The following is a 20193-nucleotide window of genomic DNA, read 5'->3' on the forward strand; positions in this document are numbered from 1 at the left end:
ATGAGCGGAGGAAAGATGAAAGATGGTTGGCGGTGGCAGCTCAGTCAAAAGTGTGTCATGAGTCATTCATGCCCTGGTTCTGCTGTCATCGGGCCTGTTGCGCCGGGACCGTCTCGCAAATTTAAGATGCTGCAGATGAAGCCGTCTCCCTCGGCTGGTTGGGAGCGAATAAACTTGGCACCGTAGTGTCAGTAGAAGGTGGCAGTTATGCATGAATGAGTAGGGGGTTCGGTTCGAAGAAGGAGAAAAATCAAGAGCCTCTATTATTCACCACGTTTCATAATTTGCGGAGCTGTAAGGATTTAAATGAAGACAAGAGCAACTTAACCAGGAGGATAAGATGATTAGTCCTCTAAGGATCCTTTCATACCGAGGTTTTTGTTTTCTGAAACCAGGAACGTTGATCCTTCAGCTCGGTTCATTTGGGCCAGTGTGATCACGTTATATAATTAAATAACCAAGCTGTTCAGCTAATGCATCTTTAGTGCACCCCTAAAATAACTAACCTGCGGGCAGTGATCAAGAAATAAAGTTAACGTGACTTTACAGCTTGTTCCAAATGGATCATCTCCCCAAGTCAACAAACAGCTGTTCATGGTTCTGACCATAGTCTGTATATAAATATGGACAAAACGTCTCTACTTCCTGCCATTGGCCAAACTGACTCTATTCTCCCGGGGATACAGGCAGCGCCATTGTGTGAGTTTGGATCCAGAGTCTGATCAGTACGGTCTGAGGGCGCAGCCACGTGGAGCCGTGATATTGATGCCCCGCCCACACTTCCTGTTTCTATAGCGTCAAATAACAAAAATGAAACGTATCCAAAAAAAATGACACTTGAACGTTCATCAACATTATATTAACTACTTAAATGACATTGACGTGTAGTTTAGTGTTTAACTTTGGCCCAAGTCCCGCCCACTAACATGGAGGGGGTGGAGCTTATGACCTATACTGCAGCCAGACACCAGGGGGAGCTCTACTTGCTTCAGCTTCACTTTTGAGGAGCAGTTCCACCTTCCATCTTTATACAGTCTATGGTTCTGATCCAGCAGTAGGTAGAGATCCATTAGAGACAGCAGCTGGTACAATATTCTACTGACCACATGATGGCGCTGCTGATTTACAGACACACAAACTGAGATCAGATCTCAAGTGCTGGGGACGCATGTTAATTCAAGGTCTGTAAACAGGAAGCTGATCGTATGACACTACTGTCTCACAGGATGTCTTTAAAGACGTCAAGTTTTGATCCCGTTGCTGAATTTCCTCTTCTCGTCTACAAACGCCTCATTAACGAGAATCCTTTGACTTCCTGGTTGCTCTCAGGGTTTCTAACACGTGGTGCGTCGTCTGTGGGGAACAAACTGCATGTGAACAGATGGTGTTTTTGTTTCTGCTGGCTCAGCATGTGATACTCAAAATGGACCACAGCAGAACCTTTTAAGCCACTTATAAAGCGGGGTCGGGTCATGGAGTAGATTTGGATGAAAGGCGGAGAGAAAAAGCGGAAAGAGGACGGAGAGTGGATTTAATAGAACGAGAAAAGTTAAATTGAAATAGGAAAAAAAAGGCCAGACTAAGTGAGGGGAGGAGACTCTCTGGAGGATTTATCTCCCAGACGACTGGCTGCTCTTATTTCAGCTCCACTGTCAGGGTGAGAAAACTGAGAAATAAAAAATGAAATCACCTTCTGCTGTTCATCGTCTATTTCTTCTTGTTGCTACTTTCCATCTGTCTCTCTCTGTTGCACTTTAGATTTTTCCTCTCCTCTGCTATCGTTCTGTCTGTATTTATGTTCATGTCTCTCTAATGTTTTGTCCAATGAGGTATGGGATTAAATTGTGCAAATGGGCTGAAAAAGACCAATAACACAAATAAAAGAAAATAGAGGAGAAAAACTACTCTTGTGTCCATACGCTCCATATTAAGCCAGCCTCCTGATAGCTTAGCTTAGCTTAACTTAGCAGAAGAACATGAAGGAGCTAACTGAGCTCATTCCAAGCTCAACAAATGAGAGGTAACATTCTTTAGTGAGCCTCAGAGGTGCTGTTGAGGCAGATTTCGTTGCGAAGCTAACCGTTTCCCTATGTTTCCAGTTGTTGTGCTAAGCTAAGCTAGCTAACCCTTAGCTGAAGCTTTACATTTACCAACACCACATACATCCTACACAAGTGAGGATAAGAAAATGTTTGAGTCAATTCTTAATTCAGAACAGGAAGTGAGATTTTCACCTTCAACAATAGCATGCTAGCTAACGTTAGCCCCGAGAGCTAGAATGTTTAGACTTGTTTTCCTCTTTGATTATTGTAAAAGTCATCAATATATTTTAAAAACTTCATATAAAAACATGTTGGACGTTGATCAGAAGGAGCCCGTGAGCGGCCTGTGATCTGCAGACCCGTCACATTACCAGATAATCTGAGCCGAACCTCTGCACGGAGCTGGAGTTCATTAAAATGCACGGCGGCCTGCAGCACATATTTCTTCCAGAGGTGAGTTGTAAATCTTTACTGACACTTTCCTTAAACTCATTTACTCTGCGTGCCGTCATTTATCCAAATAAACTAAAGTCATTTTTCATCAAGCTTCATCAAGTGACTAAAAAACCCTCATAGAGGATTATGTAGCGGTAACATCAGGGTGGTCTGCAGGGTCAGTTCCTTTTAATGGTTCCTCTTTGGAGTAATGTCCCCTACGAGAGACTAATGATGACTGATGACAAGGAAGCTGACTGAGCAGCCACATTCAGCACTTAGTGGATGAGCCATCAGCCGGTGGAGGCATGACTCAGTGATATCTGAGGCCGTGTAAAAATAAATAAATAAAAAATAAAATATGGTGGCATGCACACTGAGAACAGCAACAGAGAAACTGTGAATTTAGGTCAAGCAGCAACTTCAGGGGCTAAACAACAAAGTGTAAAAATGTTTAAATGTCCAACTTTACAGCAGAAATGGTCTCCAGAGAATCACATGACCTCAATATGAAGACAGTGAAGATCACTGAGGCATGGACAGCACGTTCACTATTACAAAACTCCCTCACGTGCAATCGAGGCTTCTCCAAACAAGCTTCAGCCTCCACGTCGTTCCACAAATATTGCAGCAGACATTTAAAACAGGTTTCTGCAAAGCTGAAGCTTCAGAAAATGAGCATGTGTCCACTGGAGGCTCTAAAAGCGAGTCAGAATCACATGAACTGTTTGATGTCCAAGTTGCAGAAGACAGTTAAAGTGGGTTTCTGCAAAGCTCTACATGGCGGCACCAAGGAAGGAGCAGCCTCTCAGAAAACAAAGCCAACAAGGAAGTGCTAAAACCTGCAGTTCCTCTAATGACCACTTGAGGCGGGCTACAAAAGTGATCAATTCTTTAAAATGTCCAACTTTACTGCAGAAATGGTCTCCAGAGAATCACATGACCTCAATATGAAGACAATGATCTTCTGAAGGTATGGACAGCACGTTCACATTTACAAAACTCCCTCACGTGCAATCAAAGCTACTCCAAACAAGCTGCAACCTCCACGTTGTTGCACAAATGTTTGACCTCCAAGTTGCAGCAGACATTTAAAACAGGTTTCTGCAAACCTCAAGCTAGGAAGTGTCCATTGGCTCTAAAAGCAAGTCAGTTTGTTAAGATGTCCAACTTTACAGCAGAAATGGTGTCCTCTGCAGCTGCCAGAGAATCACATGACCTCGCTGTGAAGACAATGATCTTCTGGAGGCATGGACAGCACGTTCACAATTACCAAATCCAAACAAGCTTGAACCTCCGCGGCTGAAAAATGAAGCTAACGATGAACCTTCAGGTTGCTAGCTGCCTTTAGCCTCAGCATGACTCAGGCTCCACCTCTTGGAGTTAGGGTTGAATCAGGTAAAGATGGAGACGGCTGCAGAAGCTTTAGCACCGCTCCCCAGGAAACATACGAGCAACGTCAGGGATGTGGTTTCAGCGGGCATGGGCAGGACATTGCAGCTTGCAGCTTCAAGCGCTACAGCTCAGTTCTTCCTGTTCAGAGTGCAACTGGAAGCCACTTTTTTAAAAAAAAACATTGTTTTTGTGTCTGGAAATGTTGACGAAGATAATCAGAGCAGTGTGAGGAAGTGTCAACAATAATATCGAGCGCCACAAATACCGAGAGGAACTGCACTTTAACACAAACAAAGGCGCCGACAGACATAACGAAGAAAACCTCTATTGTTTAAAACGGCCTTCACCAGACGCAAGACCACAGGAAAACCAGCTGCATACGTGTCGACGTGCACGCATGTTTGTGTCTGCACACTTCACCGCTGGAACGAAGCACGAGGAGGAAACAAGAAGCAAACGTGAACCAAGTTTAGCCCCATCGCAAAACACCATCGTCCCCGCTGTCACTGAGGTGTGACATGACCTCTTTAAAAGTTTCCAGGTGTCAGATGTTCCGATTAAATGTGTTAATTTAAAATAATGAGATTAATAATTGAAACAAGCGGCTTTCAGAGAGCGGTGGAGGCTGCAGAGCATTCAGATACACATGATCTTTCCTTTTTAAACAGTGATTCACCAGATCCTCTATAATATATAATATATAATATATATAGAGACACTCTTTAATGCACACTGGCTGTGTTTCCATGTTTCCTTCAGCCTGATCATTAATTCTGATCAGAGATGAACCGTTTCCATGGAGACTGACTAAAATGATCTGATGTATATATGTGTATATATCTATATATATATATATGTGTGTCTGTGTGTGTTTGCATTCAAACATTAACCACTGCAGGAGAAGGGGACGAAGGAGGAGAAAAGGAGGAGGAGGAGGAGAAGGAGGAAGAATAATGAGGAGGAGAGGGGGAGGGCAGGAAGAAAAAGATGAAGAAGGACGAGGAGGAGGAGAAGAACGAGAAGAATGGGAAGAAAACAGGAAGAAGGAGGAGAGTAAGGATGGAAAGAAGCAGGTGAAGAAAGAGTGAGGGGGAGAAAAGGAATAGAAGATGAAGAAGGAGGAGCAGAAGAAAGGGAATACGAGGATGGGGAAGGAGGAGGAGGATGAGGAAAGAAGAAGCGGAAGAAGAGAATAAGAAGAAGGATAAGAATAAGATGATGAAGAGAAGCAGAAAAAAAGAAGAGGAAGAGAAGTAGAAGGAGAAGAGGAGCAGAAGAAGGAGGAAGAAGAGGAGGAATTGAAGATGAAGAAGAAGAAAGAAGGAAGAGGAGAAGAAGGAGGAAGAAAGGGAAGAGAAGAAGAAGGAGGAGGAGGAGAAGAAAGGGAATACGAAGAAGGGGAAGAAGGAGGAGGGGAGGAAAGAAGAAGTGGAAGAAGAAAAAGGGGGAGGAAGAGAAGAAGAAAGAACAAGAGGAAGGGAAGAAGGAGGAAGAAGGTGAGAAATTGAAGATGAAGAAGAAGAAAGAAGGAAGAGGAGAGCAAGGTGGAAGAAAGGGAAGAGAAGAATGAGGAGGAGGAGGAAAGAAAAAAGAAGAAGAAAAAAGGGGAGAAGGAGAAGGAGGAAAATAAGGATGAAGAGAAGCAGAAGAAGAAAAAAGAAGAGGAAGAGAAGAAGAAGGAGAAGAGGAACAGAAGAAGGACGAAGAGGAGGAATTGAAGATGAAGAAGAAGAAAGAAGGAAGAGGAGAAGGAGGAAGAAAGGGAAGAGAAGAAGGGGAAGAAGGAGGAGGGGAGGAAAGAAGAAGTGGAAGAAGAAAAAAGGGGAGGAAGAGAAGAAGAAAGAAAAAGAGGAAGGGAAGAAGGAGGAAGAAGAGGAGGAATTGAAGATGAAGAAGAAGAAAGAAGGAAGAGGAGAAGAAGAAAGAGGAAGAAAGGGAAGAGAATACGGAGGAGGAGAAGAAAAAAAGGAGAGGGGGAGAAGGAGAAGAGGAATAGAAGATGAAGAGCAAGGTGGAAGAAAGGGAAGAGAAGAAGGAGGAGGAGGAGGAAAGAAAAAGAAGAAGGAGAAGAGAAGAAGAAAAAAGGGGATAAGGAGAAGGAATAAGTTGGAGGAGGACAAGTTTTGTTTTGTCCCTGTTGGTGTCCAGTCCTGAAAGTCTAGAATCTTAGAAGACTTAGAAGAAGACCAAGATGTCTCCACGTCTCCAACGTCTCCGTCCACATGGACTCCATCTTGGTTCAACACTTGTTTTTTTTCCTCCTGGTTATTAGAGGGACACATGTAAACGTAGACACCGTCTGCTGCTCCTTCAGTCCTCAGAGCGTCTCCTGATAGTCGGTAGCTCTGTGTGAGGGTGGACGGAGCTGATCTTTGTTGCCGTTCTTGCAAAATAAAAGTTTCCACCAGAGAAAAAGTGAACTGTGTGTCTGTTTCTCTGCAGGAATTTAAAGTAAAACCATTGTGTATCCTGTCATGTATCCTGTGGGTGAATCTGCTGCTGACTCAAAGAGAAGTGAGAAAACGCCCAGCTCTGCACAACGCACCGCTCCTCTCTCTCTCTCTGGCTTGGCATCAAATCTTTCCTAAAATAAGGCACTAAATAACCCATGGGGACGGAGGGAGGGGGTACAGTTTGAAGCTAACCCACCACCACCACCACCACCACATCTTGCACCTTTAGTGAGGCCAGCGTGTTCTGTCTGAGGTGCATCTATTACTAATTCACACATTTAAAGGTCTGACACCACGAGGACACTGAGGTCATGTTCTCAGGAAATTTGGAGAATATTTAAACCTGCGGGGGGTTTCCTCTCCGCTTCACACTCTGATTGTCTTATTTCTTATCTTGTTGACTTAAAATTTGAGTTCTGAACTTATGAAGCGGGGCAGTTTACGCTCATTATTCAATAAAATACACTTTTTTGTCTCGAAAATGCAACATAACTACATATCAGGAGGAGAAGGATCATTTTGACTCATATAGTCATGGCTGATCCATTTTTATAGTTGCCACCGAAATTCATGTTTTAAAATGATAAAAAAGCAACAATTTCTGACATTTATTATTATATTTTCACACGCTTTACCACATTAAGATGTTTTCAGGATGCACTGACGCTGTTTAAAGCGACCACCTTAATCTAGCTATGGAAATATTTCGTTCACGTCTCTATTTCAAGCACCAGATCTGAAGTTTGAAGCCAAATTTGTACTTTTCCGTCACATTTTTTTTTTGCCAATGAACCAGTTCTGCATCCAGAGTCTCCACAGATCGACGTCTCCTCCGACAGCAGAGCCACACTCTCCCTAACAAACGCCTGACCCATTTTTGAGCTGCTGCACCATCCAGCAGCAGCAGCAGCAGCCAGAAAGACATCAATAAACCGCCAAAAAAAAAATGAAAGTAGCATCAAAATCCTCCCTGTCCCCTCTCGGCTAATCCATTTTCTTTCACCCCTCCCTCCTGACTGTGCTCTCTTATCTTGAATTTTGCCTTTTAGGATTTTATTAATCCAGTCAGCCTAGTTTTCCTTTTCTACCTCACAGACGATCCCACGACATCCGAAACAGATCCATCTGTTTGTTACCACCCAACCCAGAATCAGGAGCCGAGCCGAGTCCTGATTAGATTTGATATTTCGGCTCGAACCACCGCCCCTCTTGGTTCCAGAGGTTTGAGGCGTCTCCTCAATCTTCTCCCTCTAATTTCTCATCGTTCACGTGTCTTTGCTTTCATGCAGCTCTATCAGAGTTGGAGCTGAAGGTTTCCAACCAGAGGATGCAGGAGATGGCGTTTATTTCAAAAGATTTTTTAAATCAAGATCCATTTGAATCGGAAAAATCTATCATTTTAAACCCAGAGCCGACCCTTTTGTTTCTGGTGTGGCCTTCATCAGCACCCAAACCTCCAGACCACCCTGACTCTCCACCTCCAGCGCTGCCAGATTGGATTGTATTTTACAGGAAACCATAGAGTTGAGCAGGTGAACAACGGATTTGAAACAAAACCAACGTGTGTTTACTCTTTCCAAGTCAGTGCATGAGCAAACTGAACGTGCTAAGTGCTCCATCGTCCTATCAGTGGACTACAGGACGTCTTTTTAGTCTCTAGACGTAGTTAGTTACGGTGTTTGGCTGCTGCAGTTTTTTTTTTATGACAGGCTACACTCAGAGGCTTGCACTCTGGTTGGTTCAAGAACGAAACTAAATATGAATCTAATATTTTATTTTAGCAGCTTTTGGGCTGGAAACCATCAGCTGCATCTGTCTCCACCTCCAGTGTCCAGACAGGAACCCGAGGCGATCCGTGACCGCGGCCCCCCTGACAAGACGCACCGATCGGCCCCATCAGCAGCTCCAGATGCTGTGGCGTGCCAGAGAGGATTAACTCACATCGGGCCAGAGGGGCTGCAGATCCTCCCTCCTACGTACTTACACCCCTCTCCTCTCTTAGCCCCCCTCCCTTCTCCCTGCCTGCTCCTCTGATCCCCATCCCCGTCCTAAAAACTGCACGCAAAACATCCAAACTGCATTAATGAGCATGAAGGCTGCATGTACACAGACGCATACAAGATCTGAAAACTGATTGCTTTTAAAACTTTAATGTTCCCCCTGGAGGAGTGGCGCTAACAGGTGAGGAGTGGATGGATCAGAAGAAAACAAAATGTCCTGGATGTAAAAGCACAGAAGAAAAAAGCCCTCTCTAGTTCGTATCTCCTACCTGACGGACATGGAGAACTCCCCGGGAGCACTCTCGCTCTCTCTGACCAGAAAAGCGCCGCACTCTCTGTGTCTGAGTCGACTTTCTGCCACGCCGCGGGATATGCGCCCGGCGAACCAGCTGAAAGAAAAAGAGACGTCACACAGATGTTACTACTTGACGAGCTGCTCGTGGTTTTCAGGGCAAACTCGCAGAGAGCTCAGCGCTGACGGGGAAATAAAAGAGAGCTGTGAAGGTGAGAAAAAAGAACGTGGCGCGTTTGTGAAGTTATTTTAAAACGGCGCTGCTAAATATGCACAAAGGAAACAAGTCCCGGGACGCTGGATCTGAGCTGTCAGCTGTGGAGTGGAAGTCTTTAGTCTTGTTTAGTGGAGCGGTTTGCTCGTGCTAATGACATTTTGCTTCATGTTTGATGGCTTAAGTAAAGACAACCAGTGTGGTGGACAAAGTGTAGGACCCTCTGCTGTGCAAAAAATAAAAACAGAAGAAGAAGAAGAAGCAGACATCTCCCGGGGCTGTGCACAAACTTAACGAGCAGCTTCAAGTGGACGCTCGCAGCAGCAGCAGCAGCCGCAGCAGCAGCAGCAGCGTTCATTAGCAGCCAGAGTGTTGTCGGTTTTGTGTTTGTCACAGCAAAATGCAAGAACCCAGCTGGTGTATGACCATCTGACGGAGAAACAGGGTGTACCAGCAGCTTCACATACACACTAACACACACCAACACACATGCACACATGTGGATTATGTAAGGCAGCGAGGGAGCGTGTCCCTCTGGGAAGGTGTGCAGATGTCCAAAGAGGAGCTGAAAAGGCCCCCGGGCGGTGAACTGATGAGCTGTTTGGAAAGAGCAGGAGCTGGACGTGTGAAATGTTTTCATCTGCTTCGTGTGTGTTCATGTGTGTGTTCGTGTGTGTGTTCGTGTGTGGGTGTGCACTTACGCGTGTGGTCGCAGGTTGATGTAGTTCTTCGGCACAAAGCCTTTCCTGTTGTGGAGCTCAGCCGTGTACCAGTTGGGGTCGTCCTCCATGTTGGTGATCTGGGAGCAAACACACATGAATGGAACGTGTTATTTCCCGTAATGATGCTGGTCCAGGCTGTTACTGGGAGGTCAAAGGTCGCTGTCTCTCTCCCTGCTTCTATCATCTCTCTGCTGCAGCTTTCATCCGTCTCTGCCAAGGACTCGCTCAGATTCAGAAAAGCCTCGAGATTAAACGTGTAACGGCCCGGCACACGTCTGATCTGATCATCAATAAAACTGACAGATTTTGTGCTGCTATAGTTTTTTTTTTATCTACACAGATTAAGTGTCAACCTTGAACCGTTTCAGCGCTTTGGATTACCGTAATTATGCTATCAGAAGCTCAAACATCAAGCTTTACAGCCAATATAATGACATTACGGTAATTTCACTTGCGTCTCTCCCAGGTTACTACCGTCTTAAAACATTCAGTAAACTGTGAATAATTACAGCTGAAGGATATTGAAATGTTCCAGGTTTTCTAGAAAAATGGGCCTGACCTTTTTAGAGTTGAAATAAGCAAAAAGAAAAAGTCCAGGTGGGCATTTTGAGGCCGACGGAGGAGTGAAACATTTTGTTTGCTGCAAACAACAACGCAAAAGTGATTCCGTTTCTCAGTTTTGAATAATTAGGACTGCTTTTATACGAGTTCAGAAACAGCAGCGTCTCCTGATGTGTTCCCACTTCGCCTGTTTCATCGCTCATCAAAGCATCTTGAGACAATTTGGATTAAAGTTGTCCCGGAACTGATTCTGCTCCTGGAAAGACCTGCTGGGCCAATCAGATCGTTTTGGGGGCAGGACAGAAGAATAGGGGTAGTAATAGACGTCATCTGAGGCTCTGATTGGTTGGAGGACGATCCCGGCTGTTATCTTGATATTTTAGGAAGTTGACTGAGTCACAGTGACACATCTAATAATCTAAATGACGTTCGTTACTTTTATCTTTAAAACAAATTTGCTGATGAACTCTGAGTAATGTATTTAAATACGGTTCAGCCACATGCATGGATGTCATCATGGCACCCTCCTAGTTTCCTCAGACAGGGATATACAGAAGTTAAAATTTAAAAAGGTTTAAAATGTGTCGCGTGCTTAAATAAGTAGATAAGTGGAAGCTTTCTTTCTAATGTCTGTATTTATTTATTCAACCATCTGTGCCCCAAGCCTGGAAGCCAGACCAGGGGAGAGTTTATCAGGAGTCTCTCCGTTGGGAACTGATTCTGCTCCTGCAAGGATCTGTCAGGCCAATCAGATTGTTTGAGGCGTGGAACAGAAGAGTAACAGGCGGTTTATAATATATATTTATACTTCTGTGTAAAGATGACGACAGCTCAGGCTGTAACTGACATGCACCTCCCAAGAAATGTAACTACACAATGCAGCAACACAGACAGCAAGAGCTGTGATTGGTCCACTTGGTAGCAGCATGTTGCCACTTTTAGTATTTACAGGTGCTTCCGTCTCCGCAATTTTTGATTTTGATTGTTTTAATTCAATGAAGATGGAACACATGGAGGGAAGGTTGACTGAGGAGGTTCAGAGATACAAACATTTGTACGACTCGTGAAATTTTGGTGAAAGTTTCAGACGTCATTGTTGAAAGTGGAGCAGCAAGTAAAAAAAAAAAATGAACCCGACTGATTAAAAAAAAGACACAGCACCGACAAACGTTTGGGTGGCGTCGTCACAGAGCGAGACAGACTGACGAGAGCGATACGAGAGAAAATATAAATGGCTCGTACCGGTGTAGGCTACGTACGCAGGTCACAGCAAACTCTGAGGTACAAACTCCGCTAAACATTCGTCATACACTGAGAGGTGTTGGGTTTAGGACCACCCAGGTGATGTAGAGGTGTTTCTTTTCTGTATCATAATAAAATCCCCTCGTTACTAGACTCTATTAATAAAGCCTCGCCAGTTCCGCCGTGCCACAGTTCATTGACCACATTTCCAACCACATCGCCGCCCCATGTGCAACCACTTTTTCCAGGAAGTGACATTAGAATTAGAAACTAAAGGACTTTCCAGTCTTTGGTTAAAGTACTGTATTAGGAAATTTGCAGATTAATCATCGACTTGGGCAGAAAGAATCCAGCATTATTACTGCTTCTCTGTCTTCTTTGTGTCTTCTTTGGATCACGTGTCTTTGCTGCATGTCTGCTCCATCCAGTTTTATTAATTTACGTTTCCTTCCTTCTTTTCCCTTAACTTTCTCTGTTTTTTTTTTTTTTTATTTCTCCATTTGGCCGGCCTCAAGCAGATATGTCCCCCGCCCACCCCATACGAAGCCTGCTCAAGTTTTCTCCAAACACCGTCACCTTAGTGCTGCTCTCTGGGTTTCAGGCTAAAAGCGGTGGCAGCGCTAGTGTGCTGGGCTGGTGTTTAATATGATCAGCTGTTCAGAGAATCTGGGTAGAACACATGTATTAAAAGGTGCCCATTCATTTTCTCTCTTGTTCTCAGCCAGTGGTTTCAAACCCAGAACCTTCTCGCTGTGATCATCAGTTCTAACCACCACACCACTGTGCCGCTCTGATTCAGCTGTGGCTGAGGCTCCTTCCAGACCTTTCCAGTGAATTTCATAACTGTGCTATAAAATAGATGCACATACATGGAAGCAGATTGTAAAGACTGAACACAAACAGGCAGCCGTTGCCTTCAGGTTGGAGCAAGATAAAAAAGCTGACTATTAAAAACCAGCATTGTTTTTTCGCTTCACTTCCTGTGTCCGTCTCTCTCTCTACACACTTGGCCGTTTTCCTGCAGCTTTACACAAAGTGTTTTTTTTATTTTTTGTTATCTATGAAGCTATATTTAACATTCCTTTATGAGTCAACGCTCTGCTCGGTCTGATTGATCCACTTCCACATAAGACACGAGTGACGCATGCATCCATCAGCTCGGTGGCGGCTGGGTTTTACCTAGAAAGCCACATTAGCAGCAGCAGCAGTGAAGCGTCTGACTTCAGCGCCGTTTAAGTAGCCATGGACATTTTTGCACGGTGCCGTGTGATTTGTCGTGACGTTGTGAAGCTCAGGCCATCTGGTGCGTTAAGAGCAGAGAGTGAACGAATATTTAAAAGCGCCGCTTGACCCAGGTCTGAACCGGAACCGTTGGCAAAGACAAGAGACACGACGGCCTTTTGTCTCAGCAGGAGACAAAGAAACAGACGTTTCAAGTGTTGGATCTCTGTACAGTTACTGTAGAGGCGCTGCTTTCATGTGAAATTAATGTGCAAAATTCTGCTTTCATGCACAGTCCAACTGCGTGTGCGATTACATTAGGATGTGCAGGAATTTCAACAGTATTTAATGCTTAATTGCTGAATTCTTTGCACAACAGTTCCCATGTGTCTACTCTGTGTGTGCATGTCCAAATGGTAAATAAAGTTCTTGAACTACGGCTGAGTAACTCTGCAGACAGGAGCTTCTGTGAATGATATGCTGCAGAACCCAAACAATAAAAGGGATCATCCTTCCTTCTACCTGACTCATAGTTTCCCAGAATGCCTTGGGAAGCATAAGTGGATAACAACCCCTCCCCTCCTCCCCCCCATTAAAACTGAGGCCAAATCCAGCGGCGATATCGATCATCTCGGATTCGTCGACGTGCGTCCGTGGAACAGCTGGAGCCTCCGTGTAAGTCCGGGGAGAAGAGCCCACTCTGTAATTCCGAGGCTTATCGCCGATGTCTTAGAGGGACAATTTTCCACTGCGATAATTTCCAGCTGTGCAAGAACAATCTCGGTACAGCGATGGAGGAGCGGGGGAGGGGTTGGGGGGGGGGGGGGGGGGCGAAACGATACCACTTCAAAGTGCGATCTTTATGCGTTGGACTTTAGAGTCGATCAAAGGGATGATTTGACAGTTTGAGAAACGCCCTTCGCCACTTTCTCGTTGGCGGATCAACGCTCGCGTCTGGCGCCTTGAAACCGTTAGCTTAGCACAGAGACAGGGATCGGACGGAAACTGAAATGTAAAGATGGATTTTATGTGTCTGACTATTTCTTGGCAAGAAACAGGAACTCCAGGAAGTTTGAACCAAAATAAATAACTTCTAGATGATTTTACGCATCGGGATTTTTGAGTGTGCTCTTCCTGTTCCCTTATTGTTCACGCCAAGAAAAACAGTTTCAATAAATGCATCTAGGTACATGCCTGGAGTTTTCCGGTTTCTTTATTCGCATACACTGGGGACGATCAGAATCAGTGGGCCGATCCAGGCAGTTTTTAAAATGATCGGAACAAATGGTCTGATCTTTTGTCGTTATTCGTTTCAGCTCTGCTATAAACCAAAACCACGTCCTCGTATCGTCAAAACCTCTTCTTTCACTTTCTTGCCTAGCGTCAATCGGGTTAATCAAAGAAGAAGAACCAAAAGCACGTGACTAAACGTCTTTACTCTAAATGAATTATGCAACATGGACGTTTGGTGAGGTGCTAGCAGGAGATCAACTTGATTCAACACCAAAGGAGAAAAGCTGAACATGTCGAGAGCAGCAACAAACAAATTGAATGATACTGGCTATTAAAAGATTGATATCGACAACAAAACTTGATCAGGACATCCCCAACTTATACTTTCCTACAGATGTGTTTAAAGGAAACAGATGTTTGAGACGTTCAAAGCGAGCAGAGGCTTTCTTTTTTTCTGATTGCAGATCTTGTCTTTAGCAGCACCTGCACAGAATGTCAGGAGGTGTGGGCGCTCAAGTTATAATTGCTGTAATTATCACAGTGGAGGCAGAGAGGAAAGGGTAGATAGATAGATAGATAGATAGATAGATAGATAGATAGATGTTTCTCTTACCTTCAATAAGTCTCCCTTGCTGAAGCTGAGTTCGTCGCCCTCAGTGGCACGAAACGTAAACAGTGCCACCGCTTCCATGTTAAAAACCCCCCCAACACACACACACACTCACAAACACACACTCCAAGACCCCCAGTAATGCCCCTGGCAGCGGGGAGGGGGGTAAGAAGAGGAAACAGATAACAGATGACAGGAGGAGATACGCTGGAATAACAGACGAAGAAGAGAGAAGAAGAACAAGAGGAGGAGGAGGAGGAGGAGGAGGAGGAGGACAGGTCTTTCTGTCCGCTGAGCTACGGAGCAAATGAGAGTCGTAGCGGAGAGAGAGAGAGAGAGAGAGAGAGGGGGGCGAGGGGAAAAAGACGACTGGCTGCTGCTCAGCAACACACTGAGTAACAGAGAGAGAGAGAGAGAGAGAGAGAGAGAGAGAGAGAGTAGGGGTAAAGGAGTGGGAGGCACTTCCTGTGTATATATTTGTCTCTCACTCAGAGTGGCTTCTGTGGATTCATTGTGTGTGTGTGTGTGCGTGTGTGTGCATGTGTGTGTGTGTGCGGGTGTGCATGTGTGTGTGTGTGGTTTTGTCGTTCTCAGAAACAGCTTTAGTTTTGCGCCTTCAAATTGAAAAGTGAGCTTATTTGCTTTTGTCACCTTTTTTTTTTTGGTCTTTTGTTACGGTGGAAACTTTAGGTGATTTTTTTTTTCAGACGAGGTGAGAACAGCAGGGATAATTACGCACAAACACACACAGACACACAGACACAGGCCTTAGACTGAAATTGTTGCGGTCGTAAACACGTTCATGCCGCTTACTTGGCCCGTCCCCGTGTCCAGCGCTGTCTCCGCTGGTCAGATGTCTGTCACCAGGGTCAGGACGGTCGCTCTGATCAGCTGATCAGCTCTTCGAGAGAAACTGATGTGATGAAAGTCAAGAAAACGTCAAAGTCCAAAGGACAAATCAGAGGCTCTTTTTATTTTTCTGAACATTCAAATCCGTGATGATCTAGAAACAATAAAGTGTAGAGCAACTGATCAGTGTCCCTAGACTCCCAGCTAATAGCAGCTCAACCTAGCTTAATAGCCTCCCCAGCTATCAGTAGATCTACCTAGCCTTCCAGCTAATAGTAGCTCTTCCTATCCTCCTAGCTAACAGTAGCTCTTCCTAGCCACCCAACTAATAGTAGCTCTTCGTAGCCTTCCAGCTAATAGTAACTCTTCCTAGCCTTCCAGCTGACTGTAGCTCTACCTAGCCTACCTGTGTTGCGTCCAAGTGCAACCTTTTGGTTTATTATCCAAAAATGATAACTGGTGAGTTTAATTGGATGTTGCAACAAATTACTGCAGAGTAAATATGGTTTCGTTGAGGTTTTGCATTTGAGTTCTGCAAGGACGTGATCATGATTCACTCCGGGAAGTCACATCCTGATTGTGGCTGTAACAGAAGAACCATTTTCAGACCAAAATCTGGTCTTTGCATTCAAGGTGTTTGAGATGCATGGAGGAGAATGTGGAACTGAGGTCCTGTTTGGCTGAGAAGGGGTTTAAAGGTTAGAAGTGGCTCAGTTTGTGAGTCATGTTGCTCTATATAGTAAAACTGCATCAATGATAGCTAATTACACCAATAATTAACGGTGTGAAGTCAACACCGACTCTCTACACGCTGGAATATATTTAGAGAAATAATAATTAAACTTCCTTAACACTGAACCTACAGCAGCTACGTTAATGGGCTCTGTAGCTATAGTGACCTCTGAGGTAACATGGGAATCATTTACTAGAGCAAAAACAACAGCTTGTTATTTTCTTTTCAGTTCAAATGCTGAACATATCACAAAGTCCCATCCCATCACTGTTACTCTTCTGTCCATCATCACATTAAGCCCCGCCCCAAGTGATCTGATTGGCTCGGCAGATCTTTACTGGAGCAGAATCGGTTCCCAACGGAGAGACTCCAGATAAACTTTCCTCCACGAACAACATCAACTGAAATCATCGCAACAGAAAAGAGAAAATGTCAGAGGCCGGTTTAGGTTTAGAGGTCCTTCATGAAAATACCCCTCAGTTCAATAAGGTGGGCCTGAGTGGTAGAGGTGTTAATCTGTAGGAGTGGGCTGCCAGCGAGTCTGGAAACTCTGAGTCAGATTAACTACCCCACCTCGGTTTACCTACCCCTGCTACTGTCATCTGAGAGTCAGAGACGGGGATGGAGCGTTAACAGTACGAAGCAGAAGAGCAGGAGCGCTGAGGTTTTCTGTAGTGTGACCCTGTCCAGGAAATCCCCGGTCAACTGGTCGCCTGACTCAGACGTGAGAACGAGAAGGAAGGGGTTGGATGAGTGGTGATAGAAGAGGACAAGAGGAAGAGGAGGAGAGGAAGTGGAACTGGTGTTGTCCTTGTGTACAGTCCTTGATTTGCGGTTCCATATGAATTTAGACATCAGATGTGTTTTGTTTAACAGTTTTGAAGATGGCAGTTTGTTGTTTTTTTAGCTTCCCTGCTTCACTCGTCAGACAAACAGCGTGGGCGACACTTTTTCTTTGGATTTTTGTTTGTTCCCGTCTGTAGGTGGTTCTCTCTCTCTTCTATTGTCTCGGACACAGCGGCGTTCACACTCTTTTGTTGAAGCCGCTCAGCTGGTGCAGTTACATCACTTCCTGTGTCCTTTCCCAGTAGAAGCAGCACCGGATGCTCTGCAGGTTGCTGCTGTAAAACCTTTCAGAAGTGGCTTTGTCATTACGCTGACTGACTGCTAGCTGCACATGAACCCGTTGGTGCACGTGCGTTAGGCTGGCGTGGCGCTAACACTGAAGCAGAGAAGGGTCTGAGAAATTTTTGTGCAACAGGAGGAAGCAGGTGGGCATAGGGCGGAAAAAGCAGGTGGGCACAAAAGTCATGTCAACCTCTGAGACAAACGGTGCTTCAGTCAGAAGTCTGTTCCAACCATCTTTCATTTTCTGCCACTACGCTCTAAAAATATATATTTGTCCACTGCTCCTCGTCCTCTTGTTCCTCCACATATTCTTCATTTCACTAGTTCAGCATGTATTGGAGCTGTGGCCTAGAAGTTAGAGAATCAGCTTTGGGAGATCTGTGTTCACGGTCTTGAACAAGAACATTAAACCAAATCCAACTAAAAAACAGACATTCATGTATTTTTTTGCTCTAAATGTCCTGAAAAAATACAGACACCAACCTCCTTGTGCATATATACAGTAAAACAATTATCTTACAAACTGTTCGTAAAGTGTTGTTATCGTAGATAAAGTTAATGAGGCCAGATGTTTAGATGGTTTGAACATGTTTAGAGGAGGGATAGTGCTGAGGTTAGAACCGTCAGGCAGGAGGTCCAGAGGAAGACCAAGGATAGAGAGGGTGAGATGGAAGCAGATGATTCGCTGTGGCGACGCCTATGAAGGGAGCAGGCGGAGGGAAAAGACGACTGCTATTATGTGTGAAAGCAACAGTTTCGCACATTTAGGAGACGAAGCGTCTGCAGTGATTGGTGTTTCTACATGATGTGTGCAAACGTGAATTTTGTCGCTACAAGCGTGAGAAGCTGTTTCCGGCAGGTTTGACATGAAGTTGCGGAGATAAAAGTTGTTTGTGGTTTTGGAACAAACGTGGCCGAGTGAGATCACATCGGTGTGTTATCAATCTGAGAACCGCCATCACTTGTGTTAAGTGGCTTTCAGGATTTCTCCTGGACGATACAGACCGACTTCCTGAATCTGTGTCACAGAGTTGCAGATTTAATTTCGTCCACTTTTGACAATTATCCGTGAGTTAGAACCCGGAGAACTCAAAGCTCTGCAGAAAACGCGTGTCGGTGTCGAGCGCTGAAGCCGTTAAGCACTTTTTCTCCTGGCTCACCTTCTCCAGGTAAAAGCCCCGGTCGGCTTCGGCTCCATTTGCACATGAAAAGATGGAGCTAATAAGCTGGCAGGAGTGGCGAGCATGATCCCAGATCCTGTTTCACGGTTTCTGTCCCGACCCCCAAAAAAACCTGAATGCCGCCAGTCTTCCCTCCGTTCTGCTTTACGTAACCTTCCTGATGTAAACCACACATGCAGCCGATTGCTATTCATATTACAGTGACTCACATGTGTCGCTACCTTTGTGGCGACTGTTGTCATAGCCTGAATACCTGTTGTGTGACAAACACTGTACTGTTATATAATGTTGGTGAGCTATGGAAACATTACCAGGTTTGTTATTTGTCGTAGAGCTAATGTATTATCTGGTATTTTTGGAAATCGGAATCGAAGTCTAAAGAGCCAGACAAAGAAGCTAAACTTAAACCTTTATCTAATCTGTATCACTCAATCGACCACCAGAACTAACCTCAAGCCAGCGTGTTGCACCTGTAGGTGCAAGAAGGGAAGCTGGGTGTCCTGGAGGTGATTACATGAAAAGCAGGTGAGCTGTGGTGTCTGATGTTAATTAGCTTTAATGACTTTTTAAATCAGGGGTTGCAAGTGCTAATCACAGATTAGAGGACACACATAGCCGCAGGGTTTCCAGTTAGCAGGACCTCCCCAGTCACCTCACTGCGCCTCTAAACCGCCTCTGAGTACAAAAGCAGAACTCTCCTGACCTCTACTGTCACAGAGGAGGTAAAGCATCTGATTTAAAGGGAGCGTCTAAACAGTTGAAAAGATGGTGCAACTGTTTCTGGTTTGCACAAGATGGAATTACACTCAGGCAGTATGTGTACAACTTCATAACCCAGTTACACCTGGTCCATCTGTGCTATTAAATACTTTTTGTATATTTGCCAGTACTTGTATTTTTTGATTCTGTTTTATTTTATTATTTATCTTTTCTACCCTACACTTTTTACTCTTCATATTTTTCTGCCCTTTTGTAAACTGTTGTAAACAGTTTTTTTTTTATTCTTAATTCTTAGATAGGCCCGATAAGAAAGCACCGCCTTCCTGTGACACAAGGCGATAGCGGGAAGTAAATGTCAAGGTGGAATTTGTGGCCGTTCAAATTTGTTTTTTCTCACGTGTCGTTTGCAGAATAGTTTGAGGCAGATATGAGACTCATTCTTGGAGGAAGAAACCACACATGCTGCAGCCTGGAGGAATATTAATAGAAAACATGACGTCCTCTTCCTCCTGCCACCAGCGAAACCTGCATTAGATCATCTGATCTAAATGTTGGAACTTTTTATAGATTCTCACGGTAGAAAAACACTAACGCCGTCCTCTTCAGCAAAGGTCTTGAGTTCATTAATAATCAGTAGAAGCCTGCCATCTTTTATTCCATAAGTCATCAGCTTTGTATTTAATAAGAAACAGATTGTAAAATGATTTATTGATTCCTGACTTCAGCTCAGATCTATTAAAAGCAAAAAGAAACAAACCAACAGATCCTCTTCTCAAGCAGAGAGCGACAAACCTTCCACCTAAACCGTCTCGGCTTAGTCCTCCTTTGGCTCGTCAACAAACACTTCAGTGAGCTGGTCTTTATGTAACACAGGGGATTGGGAGACCAAAATAAAATGTCCCCGATCGGCCATAACATTATGACCACTGACAGGTGGAAGTGAACAACACAGATTATGGTGGTTTAACATTTAGTCCTTCAAAACTTTGATGTTAGAAGGAGGATTTGACTTTGAACAAGGGGTCAGAGCGTCTCCAAAACTGCAGCTGGAGACTGTGGGACGTCCACTGATGAAAGCCCCTACATTGGACACATCATGGAGAGGGTATCGACCTCTTTCTGCAGGGTAACACTCCAGAAATGGTTCAGCCAATAAACATCT

The 20193-nt window shown here is 44.5% G+C and overlaps 1 protein-coding gene across 1 annotated transcript in view; it reads right to left on the reverse strand.

Moving 5' to 3' along the window:
• grapa (GRB2 related adaptor protein a) overlaps positions 1–14707 on the reverse strand; it is a 28217-nt gene extending 13510 nt beyond the window's left edge. Inside the window, exons 1-3 of the mRNA XM_084570796.1 lie at positions 14424–14707; positions 9533–9630; positions 8595–8714 (exon numbers count right to left, since the gene is read on the reverse strand). Of these exons, the coding sequence (XP_084426922.1) occupies positions 8595–8714; positions 9533–9630; positions 14424–14501 (296 nt within the window). The 5' untranslated portion in view covers positions 14502–14707. The remainder of the gene's footprint in view (positions 1–8594; positions 8715–9532; positions 9631–14423) is intronic.
• Between the last annotated feature and the right edge of the window lie 5486 nt (positions 14708–20193).

This window comes from Chelon labrosus (genome assembly GCF_963514085.1).
Source record: "Chelon labrosus genome assembly, chromosome: 21".
In the NCBI taxonomy this organism is placed as follows: domain Eukaryota; kingdom Metazoa; phylum Chordata; class Actinopteri; order Mugiliformes; family Mugilidae; genus Chelon; species Chelon labrosus.